A 24,298-nucleotide genomic window follows, 5' to 3' on the forward strand; every position below is an offset into this window, starting at 1 on the left:
TATCTCGTCTGGACCTTCCACTGTCTTCACAGAACTTATGGCAAAGCTGGGGTACACTTCCTCTCCCCGCATTGGCCTCCGAGAGACGCTGCAGTTCCAAACTCCGCGCGAATCCTCGGGAATTGATGCCGGGCGTATAAATAACCAGTGGATGCTCAACAGTTCCCTGGCGTTTCCGAGCAATTCAGCATTCTACTATCTGTGCTGTCGTCGTCCGGCCTTCACGCAATGACCGACTCGAAATCTCCCGTTCCCGATACGCACGATGGTTCTACCTCGCCAGTCGATGCACCTGATTCTGCTCATGTAGCCGAAATGGAACATTACAGGGCGAATGTTCCTCTATGGAAACGCGTATGGCAGCATAGTTTGACGCAGATGGTCCTCCTGAGCATCCAGTCTTTCTGCGGACCGGCCATGTTTGATGCGATCAGGGGTGAGGCTCTCCCATCTACATTGAACCGGCAGAATATGTGTGACTAATTTATTTAGGCCTTGGTGGTGGTGGTCTCGCGACCCCGATGGTCTCCAATATTTCGACCGCAGTCAATTATGCCCTGCTTGCTATCGGTAGGTATTCTTAATCCCCGTTCGCGACTCGTGGCGGGCTAACATGGAGATGCCGACTAGTCTGCTTTATGGGTGGTCCTATCGTGAACAAGATCGGTGTAAAGTGGGCATTGATCGTCGGCTCAGTATCTTTTCCCATTCAAGGATCTGCATATTACTGCAATAGCAAGTTTGGAAACCAATGGGTGAGTGACGAAGTCATACTACTTTACCCTGTTCTTGGGAACCTAACTGGATATGATTGATTTCAGTACCTCATCCTCAGCGGTGCCATCAGTGGTATTGGAACAGGTTGTTGGTACGTCGCCGAGGCTGGAGCTATCATGACTCTCGCACCTGCGGGGGCTCGTGGAAAGTACCTCGCTCTGTGGATTGTTGCGCGAAACCTTGGGCAGCTAGTAGGAGGTGCGATCAAGTAAGTTGCTTCTTGCGTCTCAAACAAAGCCAATGGCTTCTAACAGAATCCGTCAATACAGCCTAGCAAAGAACTATGAGAAAGGTGTGAGTGGCGGAATTACGCCAGATACCTATATTGCCTTTGTGATTATCGAATGCATTGCGTGAGTTCAGTCCTCTACCGGACAACCCAGGCATCGATATAGAATCAAATGCTGATACGACCACTTAGTCTACCATTTGCGTTCTTGATCACTCCTTTTGAACGTGTTGTGCGATCCGATGGCACAAAGATCGTTACCTCTGAAACGCTTTCCACCAAGATGGAAACGAAGCGCATCGCAAAGACTATAACCTCCAAGCTTATTGTACTCTCTGCACTTTGGGCATTCTGGTCATTCTTCTACAGGTAGGTCTCTGCAGCTCTGGTACGTTGTAAGCAGATCGATAAAGTAACATGAATGACAGCGGTACCTGGTCCACCTATCTCGGACTCTACTTCTCTGTCCGTGCCCGCGCCCTTTCGTCTTTGATCTCACCATTTTTCTGCATGTGAGTTAATGTCAATGCGCTTTTCTATCGTTGGTTACTCTATCTAATCTCGCTTTGCCAGTGTTGGCTGCTTTGGTCTGGGCTTTATTCTGGATACGAAATATCTCAGCCAGAGGCGTCGTGCCCAGGTTGGTCTCTACACCGTCGTCATCCTGAACGTCGGCGTATACATATGGTCCATTATTATGCAAGTCAAATTCAACCGCCATGACCCTGGTAGTATAGACTGGGAGGATGGGCTGTACCCTGCCGCCTTTCTGCCATATTTCTTTGTACAGACCACAGGCCCACTGTCACAGTCATACATGTATTGGCTTTTGTCGTCATTTGCAACAGATGCCCAAGGTTCGTATACAAGAAAATCATTGGTTTCTTCCTGTGCTGACATCAACTAGAAAACGTTCGCAATGGTGCTGCTTTCAGATGCATCGAAGCCGTTGGTCAGGCTGTTGCCTACGGCATGAACACCCAGTCGGAGAGTAACCCTTTAATTGGCTTGTATGTTTCTATCTTTCCCTATACGCGGTTTCGAATGGGTTAGCTGACAATTTCCCTAGCTGTGTAACGTTTGGCCTGCTTGGAGCTGCTTTGCTGCCTATGATCATGCTCGTGAACACAACACCAGACCGTATTCCGGCTGATGTTATTGCTGAACAGCTAGAGGCTGCGGATACAAAGCGTGATAACGTCTAGTCAACGGATTTAGATGTTTAATGTTTATAGAGTTGATATGGCACATGTTAAATTACGATGAACATCATTTGCTCTCTAATAGATAAAGCCTTGAAAGACCGGCCGTCAATGTGTAAGACAAATTGAAAGTGTGCTGCTGTGCCTGACAAGATGATGAGTATCGCAATATGACTTCCAATGGCGAGTAGTCTCCGTTATCAATGATGCGGGGTAGATGGAGATAGCAGTAGAAAACGACCCCGCTCCATATGTTATCTCTGAGATATTATATCTGAGAGGTAGAGAACGGAAAAACTTTCGACTTCTATTTGCTCTATAGCCAACTCACTATGTCTAGCCAGAAAAACGTCGTCTTTGACGTCGTAGGCACATGCTTTACATTCAGTGCCTTCTTCGCAACAATTGAGGCCCAAATAGGCGAAAAGCTTCGTGGACAATGCGTCCATCCCCAGGCATTCGGTTATGCGTGGATGGAAGCAGCCGAGCGTGAATACGCCTATCTCTCCATGTCAAAGCGCTACCAACCATTTCTGGACGTCTTCGACGCGATCTTCTACCGCACTCTGTGGTTCTGCGGTATCAACGAACCGCGGACGTTTGCTTCCGACGAAGATAAAGCCACACTCATTGCAAGCTACCATAACCTAGAGCCACGTGATGGCCTACATGAAGCAGTACAAAAACTGCGTGATGCTGGGTTTACTGTATGGTGTCTTACGACTGGTGACGTTGGCCGTGTGCGCGGGTATTTTCTGCGTAACGGGATCGAGATGCCCGAGGAGAATTTCGTCTCTTGCGACCAAGGCCAGCTGGCAAAGCCTGCTTTGGAAGCATATCAAAGGGTACTGGCAAAATTCAATGAAGGGGATGAGTTGTGGTTTGCAGCGGCGCACTCCTGGGATGTTTCTGCTGCAAAGGCGGCTGGGTAGGTTTCCCCGTTGACACGGTGATGCTACTGGTAACGGTGTTATAGATTCATGGGGGCTTACTGTACGGCATGGGAAAAAGAACAATGCGCGGAGATCTTTGGGGAGATGGAGGTGGTTTCGGATACTTTGTCTGGCTTAGCAACCAAGATCATTGAGTATTACCTTTCTTCAGAAGACGATTTCCCTCCTGCTGAGGTATCACCAAGGTATACACAGTGATATTGTTACCGGCATTGATAATAATAATCATTAACCAGCGTACAAGTATAACCGGTAGCACATGCTGTAGGACCCGCCCAACCGATCCCTCCACATTGACCCCAAGGTGTGGCAGTAGCAGTAGGCGAGGAGACAGTCGGAGTAGTCGAGCTTCTCGAAGTAGTCGTGCAGCGTGCACATTCGGGACATTCAGTAGCCACGGGTATAGCTACTGTGCAAGAGGTAGTGTATGCCGAGTATGTAATAGTTCCCGTAGTCTGTGGAGTTGTGCAGGGTACTGTTGGCCGTGTGCAGGAGAGGGTCCGACAAGGCTGGCGTGTTGTAGTAGTAATGGTTAAGAGTGAGGGGCATGATGATGATAGAGATTGAGCATTGCACATCCTAAATGAAGTTAGGAATTTGGTGCAGGCCTAGGTAATTAAAATATCTTTCATTTGACTTACCTTCCCACACACAGGGCAGATATAATAAACTTCCAGGATCTCATCTTGTTAATCTGTAGTTAACCGCTCACTTAATAATGCTCGAGCTCTATATGGCTTTCTACTCGTATAAGTGTTTGGAGATCCACGCCTTAAATATCTCGTTTACCGTTCTTTACCCTGGCACCGAGGGCTAGTTTCTACTTGTTTAGGCTATCAATTACCCTATAATCAGCATTTAATATCCAGATTGTATGACAGAAAGCTCTTTGTAAGTATTATTTGACGGACCGATTAACCTTAAAGTCTATAGAAGGCCGAAAAGACTGACTATGTTTGGGTGAATCCTGGCCACAAAAAACTAGGGCTTACTATTCATTTCTACGAATAGACGTGTGGACAGTTGCAATGCAGGTTAGGCTTATGTCTTTATCCTACAGGTCCGCTTCAATCTACTTCTTCCGTCTAGAAATACGAGAATAACAACCGGGATCCATATTAATTGGTGTCTGGTCTTCGTCGGAGTCTATGGTCAACACCTTTTCCTTTACTTTGCACGGGTTATTCAGAAAATAGGTTGTTTATATCCCGATCATCTTGACAACTTCAGCTCTCTAGAACAGTAAACTATTTAACAGTCTTTCCGTTTTCAAAGTTATTTCGTATTAAAAGCTAATAGAATGTGTATTTCTTTATGTGTAAGAACAAGTATATTCAAATCGGATAAAAAGACGCGCTATCTAACTAAAGCAATATAATCTTAATCCTACAGGCCTGCTTCAATCTACTTCTTCCGTCTGAAAAATATGAGATAACCACCGGGACTCATTATATTAAGTGGTCTCTGATCATTGTCGGGGTCCATGGTGAACGCCTCTTCCTTCCAGTGCAACTTCGCGTAATTTATGACCAGATCATCTTCACAAAGTCACAAGTACTACAGATTTTGATACATCAAATGACAACTCTGATGGGCTGCCTCCGTTCATCATCCCGCAGACCCCCAACTATGGACGCATTCACAAGTAGGCACTTTGCTTCTACGGCCGGAGAGAAAACTGCACTTATAAACCGTTTCATTGTAGAGGCGAGATTGCACAGCCCCCCTCCCGCAATAATAGTTCGCTCATATGTGTCCTGGAGTCCATTAAATAGAAGTTGTTCGGTGCCTGCACCTTCATGAACATGCCCAAAGACATGGAGCCGTGGTCGGACTCGCCATAATGCTCGCAGGAGATGCACACAGCCTAAATTCAGCAGGTCAAGATGGGCACGCGGCGGACCATGCGTGATCAGTATATCAACCCCGTCTGGAATTGAGCCGGTCCAGACGTCTTGGCTGCGAGGATACTGGAATGCCCAGTTTCCATGTTGTGCGGAGTAAGGACTGCCGTAGACTCTCAGCTGTCGCCCATTTTCACAAACGACGGTTGTTTCCTCGTTTTCTAGATAGGTGATGTCGCCCCAGTGAAGATTCGTTCGCTCAGACGCTGTCTGTTTTGCGGCGCCATCGCGACTAGGGTCTAGTAATAGATCGTGGTTACCCGCGACTACGATCTTCGTCCGATGGGGCTGGGCGCGTAACCATGTGAGGGCAGCATCAAGTTCTTTGAGGGAACCCGACTGGGTGAGATCACCAGCATGGATGAGAATATCTCCATCTGGAAGCGGGGGCTGGCTATTGTGGGTGTCGGAAATACACACGATAGAAATGGGACTTGTGACTGGTTCGGGTGGGATGGCTTGATGCCAGCTATAGAGCTTCTGCGCAAGAAAGACGCAAGGTCGGGCGAAAAATTGCTGCCAGATGCTGGGCCGTGGTCGATGAAGAAGCTCACCGAGACCAGAGCGCCGCCGATTAAACATGGACATGATGGATTGACGCAGTTGTAAAGGATAAAACATAGGTGAGTTGGTTACAGGGGGAAGGCAGATTATATAGAGGACGTCCGGATGAACTCATGCAAGCGCTTTGCCAAGACCCAAAAAAAAAGTCACAACCCGATCGCTAAACAAACAAGACATGGGGCTCCTCTGCTATGATATTCATCGCTAAGAACCGCGCGCTTCTGCTCTCTTCGTCTGGTTCGTCTCCGTCTCTGCCGGGGATGATGAGCGTTTGTTCCAGCCGGGGGCATTTCTGCGGCCCAACTTGGTTCGTCTTCTAACACGATGGGTCGGGATCTCAGTTCGTCTTCAACCTCTGGCCCAATGATAGCTGGCGATCCACGAGGTAAACCGCGTTCAATTAGTCTATTAAACGCCGTGACTAGATAGTATGGGAGAACAGCCAGGATCGCGTAGCGCTGGGGGTCTGGGTCCCTTGGGTCAGGGATTGCGGAAACCACCCATGAGGGTTGATTGAAAAAAAACTCGATTTAGCTTCGGAGGCCAACAATGAATCCGGTGACCAGATACTCATACATGTGATACAGCGATGCTGTGGGCGTGCGCCCTGTCGTGAGGGCAGCCATTTCTCGCCGTTCCTCGCGATGTTCGAGAAGCCATGCCACCGTGGGATAATCGTCCCCAGTCACGTTCTGTCGAGCAATGCCCGGAATGAAGCGGCCTGTAAAGCGACGAAGACGATGCATCTGGGAAGATCGTGTTGATTAGACCTGAGTTGGTTGTAGAATCGGAATTATTGTAAGGCTCTGTCATGCACTGATTCGATTTTCCCGTGCCGTATCGACAACCCAATTGGTCATTTCGAGAGCAACATGGATGACTCACGGAATACGAGAGTCGTTGGATATAAAATTTCCCTTTGAGGGCTGATTCTTCGCTATCTTCGCTGTCTTTGCCATATACCATAATTCCAGTCAACATGAACGCCCGTCCCGAGCAAAACGACCTGGCGATATACTTTCGTTCTCTGCACCAGCCGGGACAACCGTTGTTGCTCACGAACGTGTACGATGCTGCCACAGCCTCCATAATCGCCCAGCACCCGTCTACCAAGGCAATCGCGACTGCAAGCTACGCTATCGCGGCCTCGCAGGGCGTCGATGACAATTCATTAACATTGGCCCAGAATCTCAGCGCCGTCCGTCCTATTGCTGCCTTCCTTGCTCACACCAAAGCCTTTCCCTTAACCGTCGATATCCAAGATGGATACGACGATGTTGCAGGGGCAATCAGGGAAATCATCTCTCTAGGTGCGGTGGGATGTAATCTGGAGGATATGGACAATGCTCGTGGACAACTGAGGCCTCTATCAGAGGCCGTTAGCCGCATCAAGCAGGCACTCCAGGCTGCACGAGCCGCGGGGGTGCCCAATTTCGCCATTAACGCGCGTACGGATGTTCTGTTGACCGGCGGCTCGCTGGACGATGCTATTGAGAGGGGAAAGGCTTATTTGGAAGCGGGGGCTTGTACTGTCTTTGTCTGGGGGGGTGCGGGGAGAGGGATTTCTAGAGAGGAGATTGCCAAGCTGGTTCACGCCTTTGAGGGACGATTGAATGTGAAGCTAGTGCCTAGAGATGGGTTTTTGTCAGTACCTGACTTGAAGGCTTTAGGCGTGGCTCGGATTAGTCTGGGACCAGAGCTATGGCGTGCTGCAATGGGGGCGCTCAAGGAGAAGGCCGAGATGATATGGCAGTCGGCGCTGGGTTCTTAAGAAATTTAGTTTATTCACATTGTTTTAGCTTATAATTGGTGGATGGTTCGAGATAAGAATTTATCTACTTGGGATAAGTATCCGGTGTTTGGATGCGATGGAATGCATTAGCATGTTCCACGTCGGTGCTGCAAGGACGCATCATTCCCAACCACATGTCCCACTTCTTGAAAACGACAATTTGGAAATAGGCGAAAAGTCTTCTCAGACAGCGGAAATCTGAAAGTATAGCCACCTGAGCTTAAGCACTTACCACCATGGGATCAACTGCCTTTCTTCCAGTCGACAACCCCACTCGGCCTTACTGGCGGTTGGACCCGCACCCACTGGACGAGTTTCGAAGCACCCCAGGTCTCCCTGAGCAAAGCGACATCGTTATTATCGGGGCTGGGTATACTGGTATCAGCACTGCGTATCATCTTTTGAAACTCCTGGGGAGTTCCGACAAGCCTTACCCCGCAATCACCATTCTTGAAGCCAGGCAGATATGTTCCGGCGCAACAGGACGGAATGGTAGGTGTGCAGTTAGGAATGCACAAGAATTATTCTGATAATGATTCAGGTGGTCATCTCCGCCCCGACGTGTACAATCAGATCCCAATGTATATTCAGCGACACGGAGTGGAGGCTGGGAGAGAAATCGCGGAGTTCGAGTCGCGCCATCTACAGGCTATCAAGAAGTTACTTGAGGATGAACAAATTGACTGTGATTTTAATATCACACGGAATATCAACGTCTACATGAATGACGATGATGCAGAAAGGGGAAGGAAGACTTACGAGGCGTTGGTAGCTCTCGGACAGTCGTTTACCGATGACTTATATTTCACTCAGAAGAACGCGGAAGCTGTAAGATTGATAGCCCCGATATATTTTATTGGATGCGGTCTCATAATCTGCCGATAGGTGTCTGGGGTGAAAGGTGCGAAGGCCTGTCTTTCCTATACAGCGGGGACTCTATGGGCATACAAACTCATCATGGGCTTGTTATCCACGATGGTGGACTCGAAGGAAATCAATGTCCAAGCACTCACACCTATGACATCTGTGAACTCCACTGCTTCTGGGCATATAGTCCATACGCCTCGAGGATCGATCAGTACGCTCAAAGTGGTCTACGCCTCCAACGCCTACACCTTCGGGCTTTTACCCGAGTATAGCGCGAGCATAGTGCCATCTAGGGGAATTATCTGTCATATTGACGTTCCAGAGGGGAAAAGGGCCCCATTCCTCCCATATTCGTATGTGATACGCAGCGAAGACGGCAAGGGGAGCAGCTACCTGATCTCCCGTCCCGATGGGAGTATAGTTGTGGGAGGCGCACACTACACCTTCCGCGAGGACAAACCGCAGTGGTTCGGAGTAATCGATGATAGCACCTTGATTGAACCAACGAAGGACTACTATCATGGCTACATGCAACGCATCTTCCGAGGATGGGAGGATACGGGAGCCTATGTGAAAGAGATGTGGACGGGAAGTAAGTGAACAAGCGTGAGAAATGAGCGCTGGTTTCAGAGCTGACGGTGTTAAGTCATGGCATACTCGTACGACACAAACCCGCATGTTGGAGAAGTCCCGGGGAAACGAGGACAGTATATCTGTGCCGGGTTTACCGGTCACGGAATGCCAGTCATTTTCCTGGCGACAAAAGGCCTTGCGGAGATGATATACAGCGGGAAGAAATTCGAGCAGGTGAATCTGCCACGGCTGTATAAGACGACAGCTGAGCGGATCCGGGAGGCGCAAGAAGGGCCAGAGGGAGGCGACATCTTGAATTTTTAGTAGACGAGTGCAGGAGCGACATACTGTTGATGCCTGGAAGCCCAGGCAGCAGCATGAGTTAGGAATACTACCCGAATTGGACTAGCGACGTCCCGGAACAACGTGGAACCGTACTTTCCGAGTGGAATTTTCGCGCGATCTTATTGGCAGTCGGCAAGGAAGAGTCATTCTCTCCTCCGACGACAAAAAGTCCCCCTCCATCCCCTCCACATCACTCTCATTTCCTGTTCACCTCCACCTCCCTTTCTCTATTCTTCTCTTTCTTGATTGCCTCTCTCCCTTCATTCCTCCTCACACCCGCCCCGTGGCCCTACAATGGCTCCTCAACCTGGTGTCCCTGCGCGCCTCGGTCAGTATTTCCCCCATTTTGCCTCCGTCATGACAATCAGTTGAACGGCTACTAAATCCCGTAGAGAGGGTCGATACGCAACCTGAAAACCCATATTCCGGGCTCATCACCGATCAATCGATTGTGAATATCCCTTCTTTCACCCTCGAATCCGGTGTCACCTTGTACAATGTTCCGGTGGCATATACGTCGCGGGGACAGTTGTCTCCGGAGGGTGACAACGCTCTCGTCATCTGCCATGCTTTGAGCGGTAGTGCTGATGTTGCCGACTGGTGGGGTCCTTTGTTGGGTGGCCCCGGTCAGGCTTTCGATACCTCGCGGTTTTTCGTGATATGCCTAAACAGTCTGGGGAGCCCGTACGGTAGTGCCAGCGCCGTGACTTATAAGGATGGCAGCCCGGAGAAAGGTCTCTATGGTCCCGAATTTCCTCTTACCACTGTCCGGGACGACGTAAGGTAAGTTTCGTGAAAGATAGACCGGTGAGCCTGACTGACAACGGCAGAATCCATAAGCTCGTTTTGGACGACTTGGGTGTCAAGCAGATTGCCGCCGTCGTCGGTGGTTCCATGGGTGGAATGCTTACCCTAGAGTATGCCTACTTCGGTAAAGACTATGTGCGCGCGATTGTCCCAATTGCCACTTCTGCACGCCACTCCGCGTGGTGTATCAGTTGGGGCGAAGCCCAGCGTCAGAGCATCTACAGTGACCCCAAATACGAGGACGGGTATTACCCATTCGATGATCCCCCGGCCACCGGGCTGGGTGCCGCTCGGATGTCTGCGCTCCTCACCTATCGGAGCCGCAATTCCTTCGAGTCACGGTTTGGTCGGAATGTCCCTGACCCTACCAAGCGGCAGAACATTAATGGCAGTGAGAAGCTGCCTACTCCTCCAAACGAGCACTGGGTTATCCATAACGATGGACACAAGAGCGGTCGTACGTCCGAACGAGGCTCCCCTGTTCCGCAGAGCAAGTCACCCACCGAGATCCATTATACAGACCCCCAGTTCTCGGGCGCCAAGACGTTCAGCAAGTCTCTTGAGACCAAGGAGAACGGAACACAGAAGCGTCCCCCGACCTACTTCTCCGCCCAGTCCTATCTCCGATACCAGGGTGAGAAGTTTGTCAAACGGTTCGATGCTAATTGTTACATCGCCATTACCCGCAAGCTTGACACGCATGATGTGTCGAGGCACCGCGCCAGCCCGGACTCTGCCGAACCAGTCCTGGAGGCTTTGGGACTGATTCAACAACCGGCGTTGGTGCTAGGAATCGAGAGTGACGGTCTCTTCACATTTGAGGAACAGAAGGAGATCGCGGCCGGCATTCCCGATTCGAGGCTCAAGCGGATTGAGAGCCCAGAGGGCCATGACGCCTTTCTCCTTCAGTTTGAGCAGGTTAATCGCTATATCTTGGAATTCTTCCGCGAAGTTCTCCCCGACATCATGTCCAAGCCGCCTGCCGACGGGGCCACCGGAGTGGACGGGGTTAACAAACTAACCAAGAGCAGCACATTCGGGGAAGCCGAGGTGGAAGACATTACCGCATGGTAAATCGCAGGATCAACAATTGACCATCAGATTGGCGCACGAGTTGCAGCCTTTCCATTCTGCTCGGATGCTCCGCAGGCAGTGGTGATTCCCTGAGCGGACCCTTTCTCTCCTGGTAGAGGGAGAACCCGCCACGGGATGCCCGCCCTGACCAGCGGGTATTCGAAGCCCCGGGGACGTAGCGGAGCGGTCTTTGATTCTTTTCATTCTTCATCAGTCAGGAAGATGAGCATCCAACTGCCTCTTCCGTCACCTTAATATCCAGGTAAGGCTGTAAAAGAAGCATCCAACTGCTCCCCATCACACAAGCCCTGCACCACCGGTTCTCTTTCTCGTGAAAGGGTTCCCGTGAGGGTGGTGGGCGACCTTCTGAATTGCATAGGTCTTATGATAGTACGCATAGAAGCGACTCGATAGCATACCTAGTGAATGCAAACATTTTGATTTCTACCAATCGTGTGTCCAACGACTTTTCTCTGCCGCCCTGCATGGCATTAGGGCGGACAGACAGCCACCATAGCACCCTCAAAAACTTCTCCGTCTCATCTGTAGCAGCTACATTGTTCTCAGGGAGTTGTTCTTATTGATTCTTGAGCCACAGGTATCAAGAACAAATTCACAATAGGACTTGAAGAGTTCTTCACATTCCTTAAATCGAAAGTGGCAGTAGTTAACTGATTGTGGAACCTGGTGCTGAGCATTCCAAAAATGAGAGATTGAACGTTGTTTCTTGGGTGATGAACCCAAAAGTTTATTACGTAGAGAACCGCAGCTCGAAAATAGGGTGCCTTGGAAGAAAGCCGAACAGGTGAGGTGGGAGGTAAAGCTGCAGACGGCTGATGCCAGAAGCAAACTGTAAAAAGGTGGTTTTACACTCCGAGTTCAAAGCTTGCCCGCCAGTGGGACGCACGTTCCACTCAGGCGCGGTAATTGGTGACTTGCTATCACCTTTTTGTAGAGTTGTCTTAGCCAATGTGCCGCATCAATTGACCAACGCTTGGCCTAAAAGACAGGAGTCTGCCATGCGATTTGGGTTAGTACCCCCTTCCAAAAGGATGTCTACCATTGTCTCATGGGCTTTCCGCGCTGCCCACAAAGAAGGGTTCCAATGCGCGTATACCCATGGAGTCTGGATCAGCACCCTTCTCTAGTGGGAGCTCGAGCACTGCCGTATGGCCAGTCGATGCTGCTCATAAAAGTGGGGTCTTGATCAGCGCCCTTCTCTAGCAGGAGCTGCACCACTGCTATATGGTCATCGAATGCTGCCTATAAGAGTAGGGTGCGACTATATATAGTATCCTTAGAGTCTGGGTAAGCGCCTTTCAGCAGGAGCTCGACCACTGCTATATGGCCACAAGATGCGGCCCGTGAGAGTGGGGTTCGACCGCCTTTATCGTTAGACTCTGGATTAGCACCCTTCTTAAGAAGGAGCTCGACAACCGCTATATGGCCACGAGATGCGGCCCATGAGAGTGGGGTTAGACCGTGTTTATCCTTAGTGTTTGGATTAGCACCCTTCTCTAGAAGGAGCTCGACCACTGCTATATGCCCGCCCTGCATTGCTAATTCCAGAGGTGTTCGCTTGTCAGCATCCATTTTGTTCGGATCTGCACCACATTCTAGCGACTGTTTGACGGAGGCCGTAAGTCCTTTCTGTAAGGCGACAAAAAGGTTCTTCTGTTCGTACTGCAGCTTACATTCCAGCCCGATGCGATTGCTGTCAAGTAATGATCTCAACACTTCCTCATGTCCCTTCAGCTGAGCCAATGACAGAGCTGTGTTTTCATACAAATCCTTGCAATTCGGATCAACTTGTCACTGCGAAGTAGCTCTTTAACAACTGCGTCGTTCCCATTGAATGCAGCTCTCATGAGGGGTGTCCGGCCAGTGTTTCTGTCTGGTGTGTTGGGCCGGATCGCCGGTCTTCCAAGTAGTAACTTCACAGTTTTCTCATTCCCTTCATTTGACGCCCAAGATAGGAGCGTTTGACCATTGATGTCCCTATAATTTAGTTTGACTCTATTATCCGCAATTAAGATTCTCAGAACTTCCTCGTGTCCGTTCACCAGAGCCCAAAATAAAGGCGTTCGTCTATGGTATATGTCCCTCTCATTTGGCCGGACTTTGAGATCGCTTAGTAAAAGCCCCACGGTAGCTGTTTGACCTTGTGCTGCCGCGATTAACAATGGCGTCCGGTTGTGCGAATCCTTTGCATTTGGGTCATATCTTTTTTCAAGTAAAAATCGGAGTGCTGAGTCTAGTCCAAAATATGCAGAAACGTGCAATCCGTTCACTTGCTTTGGGAAAAGCTGGCTGTAGCCGGAATATGTTTCCGAGATCTCCATTGCTTGGATGGATGCGGATAGGTGAGGCACTTTTGTGAGAAAATCGAGGACGAGCTGATCAGAGTCTCGCTGGCTAGCTTTAGCGTGACATCCCCAATTCTTGGCGGCATAGTCATACAATGGGAAGTGCATTTGTCGGTCCTCAAAGTCCTTGTCTGATGGACAAGTACCCGTTTCGAAGGTGTCGAAAGATAGGTAAGTAAGGCAAATTTTCATGATATCTTCCTGAGCATTTGCAAACCATTCGTTCGAAGTTCGTTCGAAGTAATCCTGCAGTGTATAGTGCACCAACCGGATGATGTTACTCTTCTCATCTACCCGGACCAAGCCAGCACACACGGAGGCCATCAAGCCAGTCTCTGGAATATTGTCCTTATCGAATATTGACATACCAATCTCGACAGATAACGCATGTTGTAATTCAAGGGTAGTTAGAGGTCTTGTAGCGCAGGCAATCCATGAAAGGACCCGGATAGCAAGGTTCCGGAACCCACACATCTGCCCTCGAATCCTTCCCATAGCTTCGTCATAGGCCCGATCATATGCACCGGATCCTTTGGGGAGATTTCTTAATGCGATCTTGATACTTGTAGGTGATATTTTATCTTGCAAGGAATCCAAGTGAAGTTTGGCTAGCAGAAACCTGAAGGGATATTAGCTTGCTGAACCCACCATATCGGAAATAGGATACTCACATTCCATCAACTGCCTTTAGGATGGCTGCTTTCAGTTCGTTTTGAATATTGGGATTTCTTAAAACGAAAGATGGAAGTAGTGACATATGTTCTTCCAGATAAATCTGCACGTCTTCGTCTCTCGCACGGATCTCAAGGAAATTGCTTCCCTTTTGTTCGAATTCCTCCTTAATCTCCGAAACAAACCGCGAGGTGGCAAGCAGGCTAACTTCTCCTCTTTCTTGGAGCTGGAAAATCTCCGAGAGCAACTTGGTACGACCTCCGTGGGAAATTTGACATTCATCTAGTGCGTCAATGATAATGAATACCTTTCAGAACTCAGAAACAACCGTGCGCAATACCCCTGAAATCTCTTCAAATGAGGGTCGGGTGTTTTTATCCCTGTGGCGCTCATATAGACCCTTCACACACCCCAGTAGAGAAGGTCGACGCCAATTGAGCTGTTTCAGCAAACTGGCAAGAAGATCAGCAGGCGTTTGTTCATACTGCTGCCGGAAGTTGCAATATATATACGCGATTCCGATTCCGTGATCTTGATACTTAGTATCAAGATAGTCGATAATAATGGAGGTCATGATTGTCTTGCCCGCTCCAGGTATCCCTTGACAAAATAAAGTCTGCTTAGGTTGGTCGAGCCATTTATGGAACTCATCTGAATTGAGTAGCCATTGACCTGTTCCTCTCTGTTGCTGACTGAAGAGGTCACTTTGTTGTGGGCCATAGTCAACTTGAGTGAGCCAACTGAGGATTCTAGATTTTTGCTCTTCTTCCACTGCTAAATTGATTCTGGAAACATCTTCCTTGACTGCGAATAGATTGCCGGCAACTACCTCGATGCTTAGCACAGTTAACTAAGATACGAACTCTTAAGGCTTATTCAACATACCTTGCTCAATAATCTTAGCTGCAGTTTCGTTATCTGCGACCTCCTCGGGATGGATCACCCGAAGCAGGTCCTTCGCATAGGCGGTAGCCACAACAGAAGCGTAAGGTTGCCAAAACTTGTGTTTATGGCCATCAGAGTAGTCACAAATGCCTCGAATGACCAGGCACGGGAAGTTGTCCATTAGGCCTGCAGCCTCCATTTCAAAGCAGCTTATACCCCAGGCATCTCGGAGCTCATCTCGACGTTGCGCAGACCTCATGACTGCGTTGCTAGAGGCGATAAGACCGTAGTGGACAAGAGGTTCATCAGATTTCCGTTCGAGTCGTTTCTCTAGACCCATAACATCGCAGTTTGAACAATCATCTCCACCAGCGTGGAAGGAACCTACTTTGAACAGCCGATCCTCGTCTCTGCCTGGAAACCGATAGTCCTTCAAGGCCGGGAGTTTCGTAGATTTCTCGGCCATGTGCTCAATGTATTTCATCATCTCACCCTCACCGAAGTCATGGTCAGATTTTAGCAACTCGATGGCGCTCAACAGAATGTTGGGGGGCTTGTTCAAATGTGACTTGATAGTAAACTCGGCACCATCTTCCCACTTGCCCATGTCATATTGGAGAACGCCACCTTGCCGCGATCAGTACGGAATTGGAAGGAGAAAGTTTCAGAAGAAAAGCGTATACAGGTTTTGAAGACCTAAAATAGACAACTACTCACCATGGCTTCCTTTAGGGCTGCTGACCACAACATCACCAAGCCTTATATCCTTCAGCGGGTCCTCAGGATCAGGCGGGTTTGGAGCCCCCCCTCCAACCCCAACCATTAGACAAAACCGAATGTTGCGAAAGGTTCGGATCATGTTTGTCGCTGTCCGAGTAGCAGCACTTGTTCCGAAAACTCCCGATCCAGGAAAGGCAATAACCACGTTGTGCCTCCCCATCAGACCAAGAAGATAGGTGTTATCGTCTTTTGGCCCAGGGGGGAGTCGCTCATGTTCCTCATCCAACAAAGCTCTTGAAGCATTCAACTCACAGCGCAGAACACACACCCAACCCACGGAATATGCGTCGTGGCTTAACTTCCTCGGCATCTTCGAACGTTTTGTTGCGCAGCTCGGAGTACGTATCATACATTCAGTTAAGAGGCATCTCGATCCCGGTCCGTCGAAAATTTGGTGAGATGGGGTTGTTGAAATAATTATGAACCTAACCTTGCTGATAGGAGCGGCATCTGGTCTTCAATGATATTAGGCTCTGAGCATTGACATCGCCCCCTCAGCCTCACCCGCTCAGTCAGATAGCCATACTGTGCCAACCTGCACCCCATGCAAAGCTGTCACGCGCTACAATGCAGAGACATTGTTACTGGTCGCCTTCATGCAGATGTCGAGAGATATATAGATATATCCATATAACTGGGAGGAGCAGAAGTAGCAATGGGCCTTTTCGACCAGGGCCAACATCGATTTCATTTGGAATAGCGCAGAAAACGACAACAGAACCTATGGGAGGGAGAGGGGGACCAAACTGGATCAACTCCACGTGGCCACGCGAATGAGCTATTTGTGCACATACTTTACCTACACTTCGCCCCCCAACTATCGCCGGTTGTTGGGTAGTTGCGAACCATCCTAGCCGAAGGATCGGTCACTTCGCATATTAAATTATCATTACTCATAATAACGAGATATTTACGAACCTGTTTCCTTACCTGCGTACCAATATCATACCACGAAGTTCCTGTTAGCCTGCCTCCTGTTTTCCCCCCTCAGATTCCCCGCAGTTCTTTCTGTTCTTTAGCTATTCCTTCTGGTTTATACGGGACCTTTAGATAGTAAGATCCATCTCTGTTCATCCCATAGCATAAAAGGTGAAGAGACTGTAGACGACCGTCATTTTGTATGGTACCTAGGGAGCAGAATCTGCCTGCAGAGGAGGCTATCTTGGATGTCTTTAAGGGCTCGCTAAAGTTGAGCACCTCAGAGCGGCGACTAGCCAATGCTTGGTAGGTGCAGAATAGTGCTGCGGAGCAAGTGCGAGCGCTAGGCTCGCCGTTGGCAATTACGGGTGGAAATGCGGCCGTTTATGGCCTTAGTGGCTGTCATTTTCAGCGTCGATTTCACAAGTCCTCACATTCAAGGTGTTCACTAGTTAAATAACTTAACACGAGGCGGTCCATGATGATAAGCAGTGCGGGGTTTGTGCAGCGAGCGGTGGTACAGCACAGCACCAATAGGCGCTATTTGACGTTCCGAGGATCTCTCTCAGCTCTTAGGATACCATGATTATCTAGACTTGTGCTGTTTTTGGATGGAGAAAGCCCAAAAACATGGTTTGCTATGTTGGCGTAGCGTAGTAACTACGGCAGATTTCTACTGGGAAAAAGGCTGTGGGTAAAGTAGCTTGACTTATTTACCTTTTTCGTGATGGCAGTGCTGGATTTCCAAGGGGTATAGTAGGCAAATAACGAACTACAAGTGGAGAAACGGGTACGGGAGTGATTGCTAGTTAGGGTGTAGTCTATAGAGCTTACTCGCTTAGGGCACTCCCTATACTCAGTGATCGTCTCAGGCTGCTCAGGGCGTGCTCAGATGTACTTAGTGAGCAAAAAGCGGCGAAGTGTGAGCACTAAAACGGAAAGGGAAAGCTCTCGACCTGGCTAGAAATTCAAGTACATATGGACCAAAGGTTATTCACTGGACCGTGATGGGGCAATCGGGTCTCAGAACCACGCGGACTGCCCAAGGTTCGCGTGACGAAATCAGGTATATTTAGATCGGCGTAAGTTCCTTGATGGGTTGCCGAGGCTGCTGGGAAATGAACAGTGTCGAGATGCGCCCTGTTCGTCCTTGGAACATGGCGTATGGAGACGATCATGGACTCGAACAACATCCAAGGTATCAACTGCGTTCCCTGCATGCGCAGTACGGTGAGTCATTCATCGCACGACGGATGTGACTTCTGGGGAAACTCCCGACCATGACGTTGAGAGCACAGGGAGAATTATTACCTCCTGCGTCCTCGGAACGGAGGACGGAGTACTTGCGGCTGGCAATTGCCTTGGTGCATCCCCCGCATGGGCGCCCACTACGGCAAACGCTATTTGGTCCACGATGCCCCTAGGAGGAGACCAAAATGGTCTCATTAGAGTGGGTTTCAATAATTGACTAATGCCCCACCGTGTCCGTGACTGGAGGCATCCGATTCGCGATGTCTATCATCGGATCTGTCACCTCGAGGAGGAGATCCCTTGATTCATCCCTGCCCAACGTCCCTTACAACCAAATCAAGACAGTTCATTCATTTGAATGGTGCTGGACAAGACCGGCAGATGTCTTCACCTGGAGAGGGTCTAACGGTTCTGTCATCACGGTTCCTGACGAAATGCTGAAGATGGGATAAGTCGTGATGTTGACCTCAGACAGACCCCATACAGCACATCGGGACGATCCCTGCGACGATCCGATTGATATCCAACTGCATCCCGCCATTTGCCTCTTGTTCTGTCCCGTCTGTCAATCTGCCCAGGGGCAAATAGCGCACGGCATGTGTGATGTTTCAAACTCTCCGGACGAGACTGATGCTGTGTGACTTGACGCCAACAAAAAGCAACTGACCTCCACTCCTGCGCCTCCTGCATCGCCAACCATCGTCTCATTCTTTGTTTGCTTCTCTTTCCCTCTCCTGTCTGCTCCCTTTTAACCGGATGTGACCTTCGTCGGTCCCTATCGTGCGTCGCGTCTGCCTCTACCTCGACATGGGAGCGATCCGCCTGGAGATGCAGCTGCCGGCTTCAACTTCCACTTGATCTTCCATCCTTGGCTTTCGCTCGGTCCTCCTCGTTTAATCCCAACTGCGCCCACTCATTGATGGCATGACCTTTTTCTACTCCTACATCTCCCACTGTCGTCACTTCCTCGGTGTAAGCTGCTTGAACTAAGCTTTCTCCACATTCCAACCATCTCTCCGGACAACTGTCATCGAGAGCGTGACATTCTTCTTGTCTGAGATTGATTTCTCCCTGGTCTCGACCATTTTTGCCCAGCGTTTCGAAATTCCCCTTCAATTTATCTGACCTGATACATACCCGGTGGTGCGCCATCGCATACTCGACGTTGGCCGGTGGACAGCCAGCTCTGCCACCATATATAATACTCATAACCGCTCCATCATATCCCAACTTTCAGTCTACGTCTCTCCTGTGTCTTGGTCGGTGGCTGGCTCCATCAAACATCATGGAGGGTGTGCTATCCAGGAAAGCTTCAGCGGTGCTGAAGAAGCGAGCCTCCCTTTCCTTTTTCAACTCCCAAGTATGTCAACAACTCCCCGATAGATCACAGCCCGCCGCTAACACAACCCGTAGAAACCCACATTCACATTTTCTCATGACAAAACCTCCCCGTACTACGACTTCATAGATACCCCTGTACACCATCAACCCCCATCCCCATTAATCGATCGCCAAAAGATCGACCCCGAACTCGAGTCAGAGATCCGCTTCTCCTGCTCTCTACTCATATACCGGATCGAACGAGGGGTGCCGTCGACGCAGCAGACCTCTGATAAGAAAACTGCCCAGAAAGATGAAGTTCCACCCCCCATCCCTCAAGTGGACTCAAAATATCACCCTCCCCTCGCTGGCCCCGACGTCGCGGCCCTCAAAGATGACCGATACGACTCGGGCGTCGCTCTGACCGCCCAACCCAGCCACCAGACCATGCGCATCCTGCAATCCTCGCACTCGGATCGGCCGTCGGAAGCGGACACCGTCCACCCGGGGTCAGCATCGATCTTCAGCCAACGACGATGCCCCACAGCTGGGTCTGCAACTACTTGTACTGACAGTGCGAGTCTCCGCTCCCGACCCTACCCCGAAGTCCAGTCCGTCGCGGGTACTGCAGTGCATGGGCATGGGCATCCCTCGGACGAGAAGCGGACGCGCGAGTTTCTTTCCGGCGCAAAGGGCAAACGGCGAGAGAAGCCTACCAGCAGCAGAAATGATGACTCCTCTGACAGCGATGTCGAGATGTTCTTGGCCTCTGATGCTCCCTTCATGTCCACTGATACCGCATCGAGCTTTTTCTCCACGCCGCTGACGTCCCTGAGTAATCCATCGCCCAGCTTCGGCCTGCCAGAGGGTTATACATCCAACCGACAATCGAAACTGTACGACGGGGAACCGCTGGAGCGAATGCCTCGCTCATCCAGCGGGGATGAATTCGCCCGGCGGGGGTGTCAGGATGAACCGGGCGTGATTGTCGATAGTAGGGGATTTATGCATGTGATGACTGCCGAGGAAGAGTCCCAACGCCAGGCGGATCTTCGGAATGCTGTTGCAGCGAAAATGGGCGCGAGTAGCCGGCCCGCGTCTCATATAATGCCCCCACCACCGGCTGTGTGCGCAGACGCGGATCGTCGGTCTAGATCGACTGCATCTAGGTTGAAGGAGTCGTGGTCTATGCGAACGAAGGCGACGCTGGCGAAGTTGAGCAGCTGCGCAGGGCAGAATGGAGAGTCGAAGAAGCCAAGTCTTTTCCAGAGAATCAAGAACTTCTTCGGGAGGTGGACCAAGCGACAGGCTGCGTAGATTTCATGGGTGCAATATGGGATTATGAGACGTTCCCGCTGGAATATGTACTCACGAAGGCTTTGAATTTCGTCATTGTTTATTATTGGGATGTGCATTGCGGGATGAATGCGTTGTTTATATCTGAGAATGTGAATATTGCACTGAGGACCCACTCGATAGCTTGGTCGAAGGAATGTTACATGGTCCACTTAGGTCGCGTAGTATACGTTGATATACAGGATACGTAAAACAGAACATCATTGCGGGATCAATTGCAGTCTCGTCACTATCTATGCAGCATTGGCATCAGACAAAAGGAACAGTCATATCTCTCATCGTATCGTTATCATCTACAATCCAAGCCAGAACCGAGTCTTTTCGACGGTGAAAGAAGACTTCAGGACACCCTCGCCGGTACCAGTCACCTGCACTTCATACACACCCTTCTCGGATGCCCACATCTCGCGTTGCTCGTCCCACCAGCTGGTGGCCAGCTTCTTCTCCACCACAATGTCGACCTTCTTCTGCTCTGCCGGGTTCAGCATCACCTTTGCGAAGCCCTTCAGTTCGCGCACGGGACGGTTCACCCCCGTCGGCGGCGGAACCACCCAGAGCTGCACGACCTCCGCGCCAGCCACCTTGCCCGTGTTTGTGACGGTGACGGAAACAGTAATGGGTTCGCCAGAGGCCTCATACTTCGCCTTTTCGGGGACGGTGGCCAAGGTCAGATCCGAGCGCGAGAACGTGGTATACGACAGGCCGTGGCCGAAGGGGAATAGTGGAGGCAGGTTCGCCTTCTCGTAGTAGCGGTATCCGACGTAGACATCTTCACCGTAGAGGACGCGGCCGCGCTCCGAGCGGAAGTTCAAGAAGCTGGGGTTATCCTGCAGACGGACGGGGAAGGTGATGGGGAGCTTGCCCGCAGGGTTGACGTCGCCGTAGAGCACGTCCGCGATGCCGTTGCCGCACTCGTTGCCGCCGAACCAGGCCTGCACCAGGGCCTTGGCTGACTTCGCCCACGGCATGGTGACAGGCGTACCGCTCTGGATGACCACCGCTGCGTTGGGGTTCGCCTCCAGCACGCGGCTGATCATCTCATCACTGCCCGGGGGCAAGTCCATGTGGTCGCGGTCGTGGCCTTCGGTTTCCCACTCGCTGGTTAGACCGGCAAACACAACGACCTGCTCGGCCTTCGCGGCGAGCTCCACAGCCTTGGAGATGAGCTCCTCCTGGCCGACACGACGGGTGGCACCAAAGCGGAAACCGCCGGGGCCGAAGATCACGACGCCGCGGGTATCCAAGTCTGAGGTGGGCGCGCTGCCGAACTCAAGTTTCACGTTGTAAGTCTGACCGGCCTTTAACTCCTTACTGCCCTTTACTTCAACAGTGGCGGTGCCGAAGAAGGCCGAGCCAGGGCGCTGGTTTTTCGTGTTGTCGACCACCACCTCGCCGTCGATGAGCAGTTTGCCCGTGCCGACGACGGTGACACCAAAGTCGTACACGCCATCCTCCTCGGGAGTAAAGTAGCCCTCCATGTCAACGTAGAAGGTAAAAGAGTCTATCTTGGGGTTGACATAGTCCATGAGGAACCCACTTGATGAGACAAGGTGCAGCTCATCCACGAGCTCGCGGTTCGGTGCCGAGACCGGCTCTTTGTACACACGAAATGTGAAGCCCTTCTTTCCATCGGCCGTCTTCAGAAGCGGGCCCAGCTCTGGCAGCTGCTTGTGTGAGTATACGCCCTGAGAGAACGTGACTTCACCTGTGCTCTTGGCCGAAACACCATCGAAGGGAGTGACAGTATAGTACGGGTCAAGGGATGCGGATCCACCACCACAGTACGCGGCGATTTTAGCGTTTGGTCCGATGACAAGAATCGACTTCTCCCTTTTTAACGGGAGAATGTTGTCCTCGTTTTTCATCAAGACAATGGATTCGGCGGCTGCACGGCGCAAAAGAGATTGGTCTTGGGGCCGGTTGAGCGCCTTCTCCGGGCAGTTTTCGGGGATGCCGAGAGGCTCGACGAAGTTGACAAGGTTGAGGACGTTGCGGACGCGCTCGTCCATGGTGAACTCGGCGACCTTGTTGGAGGACACGGCGTGCGCGAGAGGGGTCGAGCGCCAACGGGTCTTTCCCGGCATCTCGAGATCAAGACCCGCGTTAATAGCATCGGAAGTACTATAGGTCCCAAACCTGTATAACGTTAATATAACTGTAGTTCAAACTAAGTAGGTTGCAGTACCAGTCGCTCATGACAAGGCCATCCCATCCCCACTCCTTTCGGAGAATATCGGTAATAATCTGCTTGTTCTCGCTTACATGTGTGCCATTGACCTTGTTATAGGCTGTCATAACGCACGCCGTGGGGCAGATACGCATGGCGAGCTGGAACGGCATAAGATAGATCTCGCGCATGGCCCGCATGGTCACAATGCTGTCTACAGCCAACCTCTCGTGCTCCTGGTCATTGCAGACAAAATGCTTCAATGTCGCGGCGACACCTTTCTCTTGGATACCCTTTGACATGTAGCCAGCCAGATTGCCGGATAGGACACCATCCTCGGCGAAAGACTCAAACCCACGGCCGCCCAGTGGGGATCGCTGCGTGTTGATCGTCGGGCCCAGGATAATATGAGATCCCTTGGCGATGGACTCCTCACCCATCAACTGTCCGCACTCATGCAACAATTCTGTATCCCATGTCGCTCCCAGAGCTGTAGCACAGGGGAAGCAGGCGGCTGGTACGCCGTTGAAAAATCGAGTTCCTCGGACCCCATTAGGGCCATCGGACATCCGCAAAGTGGGGATGTTCAAACGAGGGACAGAGGCCGTGTGCCAGAAATCAATGCCTGTCGGGGCGCATGTTAGCTGTGGTCAGGAGCCACAATTGATGTATATGGTCTCACCGGCAGTTAGAGCTACCTTCTCCCCTAGCGTAAGCTCCTCAATGGTCTTGTCCACGTCAAGCCGAGTCATTTTGACCTTGCAAGCTTCTTCCGGTCAACGGAGAAGATTTATGCTTAATCGAAGGGAAAGCACCCGGAGAGGTATAGGGTGAGGGAAACTGAAAAAGAAGAGGACGCGATTGGTAAGGAGGATTAGAACGATGAAAAAAGGACAGATGGCGATGGCGGGGCTTCAAGCTATATAGGATCTCATTCGAGAAATAAGAAAGCTAACCCACCGGATAGGAACCAGACAACTGTACCGACCAGGCGACCAGTATCGACGCTGCACGGCCAGCGTATTACCTATCTCCAACCGCAACTCTTTCCCGAACTTCCCGCCTCGCATCGAATGACAGTAGCGACATCATCTGAAGGATGGATCGTCGGTCCGTCCGTCATACCCCCCCACGGTGGAGAACACTCAGGTGGATGCGATGGTGAAACCAGAGGGTCGGTTGAGCGAAGTTAGAAGCCGCTGAAACACCACATCCGGCACAAGGAACAATCATATAGAGAGCCCCGGCTCGATCAGGATAAGCCCGGCTGCTGATGAAAGGAACACGGACGTTAGACCGTGACTCCGAAGTTTAGCCGATTCCTTGGCCGGTGGGGGAGATTTGCGGAAGTCGGCCCGACTTACCTGCAGCCCACAGAGGCGTTCGTTGTGGCTGAAGATCCGGGGTCAACTCAGATGCAGGCTGGAGTAAGAGATGAAGGGCGGTTTTTTTGTCGTGCGATGTTGATATGTGGTGGTCTGTCACGTGGCTTCCCT

The 24,298-nt window shown here is 50.8% G+C and overlaps 8 protein-coding genes across 8 annotated transcripts; 5 read left to right on the plus strand and 3 right to left on the minus strand.

Annotated features, from left to right (window-relative positions):
- Positions 1-228: 228 nt before the first annotated feature.
- BDV59DRAFT_204694 (major facilitator superfamily domain-containing protein) lies at positions 229-2,211 on the plus strand (the record flags this gene model as incomplete). The annotated part of the gene is made up of 10 exons (XM_073694507.1): positions 229-436; positions 493-570; positions 631-755; positions 822-985; positions 1,047-1,130; positions 1,199-1,375; positions 1,435-1,518; positions 1,580-1,863; positions 1,914-2,016; positions 2,076-2,211. The coding sequence occupies 10 exons, from the start codon at positions 229-231 to the stop codon at positions 2,209-2,211; spliced, it is 1,443 nt and encodes a 480-aa protein (XP_073544858.1).
- A 329-nt stretch (positions 2,212-2,540) lies between these two features.
- BDV59DRAFT_204695 (putative 2-haloalkanoic acid dehalogenase) lies at positions 2,541-3,140 on the plus strand (the record flags this gene model as incomplete). Its single annotated transcript, XM_073694508.1, has 1 exon — positions 2,541-3,140. The coding sequence occupies one exon, from the start codon at positions 2,541-2,543 to the stop codon at positions 3,138-3,140; it is 600 nt and encodes a 199-aa protein (XP_073544859.1).
- Positions 3,141-4,501: 1,361 nt separating this feature from the next.
- On the minus strand, positions 4,502-5,808 carry BDV59DRAFT_185251 (Metallo-dependent phosphatase-like protein). The gene is made up of 2 exons (XM_073690820.1): positions 5,762-5,808; positions 4,502-5,688 (listed from the first exon to the last, which is right to left on the minus strand). The coding sequence occupies exon 2, from the start codon at positions 5,684-5,686 to the stop codon at positions 4,736-4,738; it is 951 nt and encodes a 316-aa protein (XP_073544860.1). The 5' UTR covers positions 5,687-5,688; positions 5,762-5,808; the 3' UTR covers positions 4,502-4,735.
- Positions 5,809-6,608: 800 nt separating this feature from the next.
- Positions 6,609-9,185, plus strand: BDV59DRAFT_209877 (phosphoenolpyruvate phosphomutase-domain-containing protein; the record flags this gene model as incomplete). Its single annotated transcript, XM_073695470.1, has 5 exons — positions 6,609-7,392; positions 7,647-7,913; positions 7,963-8,249; positions 8,307-8,880; positions 8,935-9,185. The coding sequence occupies 5 exons, from the start codon at positions 6,609-6,611 to the stop codon at positions 9,183-9,185; spliced, it is 2,163 nt and encodes a 720-aa protein (XP_073544861.1).
- A 193-nt stretch (positions 9,186-9,378) lies between these two features.
- met2 (homoserine O-acetyltransferase) lies at positions 9,379-11,536 on the plus strand. The gene is made up of 3 exons (XM_073690821.1): positions 9,379-9,534; positions 9,599-9,989; positions 10,037-11,536. The coding sequence occupies exons 1-3, from the start codon at positions 9,501-9,503 to the stop codon at positions 11,085-11,087; spliced, it is 1,476 nt and encodes a 491-aa protein (XP_073544862.1). The 5' UTR covers positions 9,379-9,500; the 3' UTR covers positions 11,088-11,536.
- An 814-nt stretch (positions 11,537-12,350) lies between these two features.
- BDV59DRAFT_195221 (uncharacterized protein) lies at positions 12,351-16,100 on the minus strand (the record flags this gene model as incomplete). Its single annotated transcript, XM_073692521.1, has 8 exons — positions 12,351-12,878; positions 13,028-13,103; positions 13,269-14,072; positions 14,125-14,432; positions 14,466-14,950; positions 15,011-15,637; positions 15,728-16,023; positions 16,057-16,100. The coding sequence occupies 8 exons, from the start codon at positions 16,098-16,100 to the stop codon at positions 12,351-12,353; spliced, it is 3,168 nt and encodes a 1,055-aa protein (XP_073544863.1).
- Positions 16,101-19,244: 3,144 nt separating this feature from the next.
- BDV59DRAFT_204700 (uncharacterized protein) lies at positions 19,245-20,596 on the plus strand (the record flags this gene model as incomplete). Its single annotated transcript, XM_073694509.1, has 2 exons — positions 19,245-19,319; positions 19,373-20,596. The coding sequence occupies 2 exons, from the start codon at positions 19,245-19,247 to the stop codon at positions 20,594-20,596; spliced, it is 1,299 nt and encodes a 432-aa protein (XP_073544864.1).
- Positions 20,597-20,859: 263 nt separating this feature from the next.
- On the minus strand, positions 20,860-24,218 carry BDV59DRAFT_185267 (beta-glucosidase H). Its single transcript, XM_073690822.1, has 4 exons — positions 23,763-24,218; positions 23,485-23,568; positions 22,821-23,427; positions 20,860-22,771 (listed from the first exon to the last, which is right to left on the minus strand). Exons 2-4 carry the CDS (start codon positions 23,552-23,554, stop codon positions 20,929-20,931), a joined length of 2,520 nt encoding a protein of 839 aa, XP_073544865.1. The 5' UTR covers positions 23,555-23,568; positions 23,763-24,218; the 3' UTR covers positions 20,860-20,928.
- Positions 24,219-24,298: the final 80 nt, after the last annotated feature.

The sequence above is a fragment of the Aspergillus ambiguus genome (assembly GCF_047715705.1).
Source record: "Aspergillus ambiguus strain CBS 117.58 unplaced genomic scaffold BDV59scaffold_35, whole genome shotgun sequence".
NCBI classification, from domain to species: Eukaryota; Fungi; Ascomycota; class Eurotiomycetes; order Eurotiales; family Aspergillaceae; genus Aspergillus; species Aspergillus ambiguus.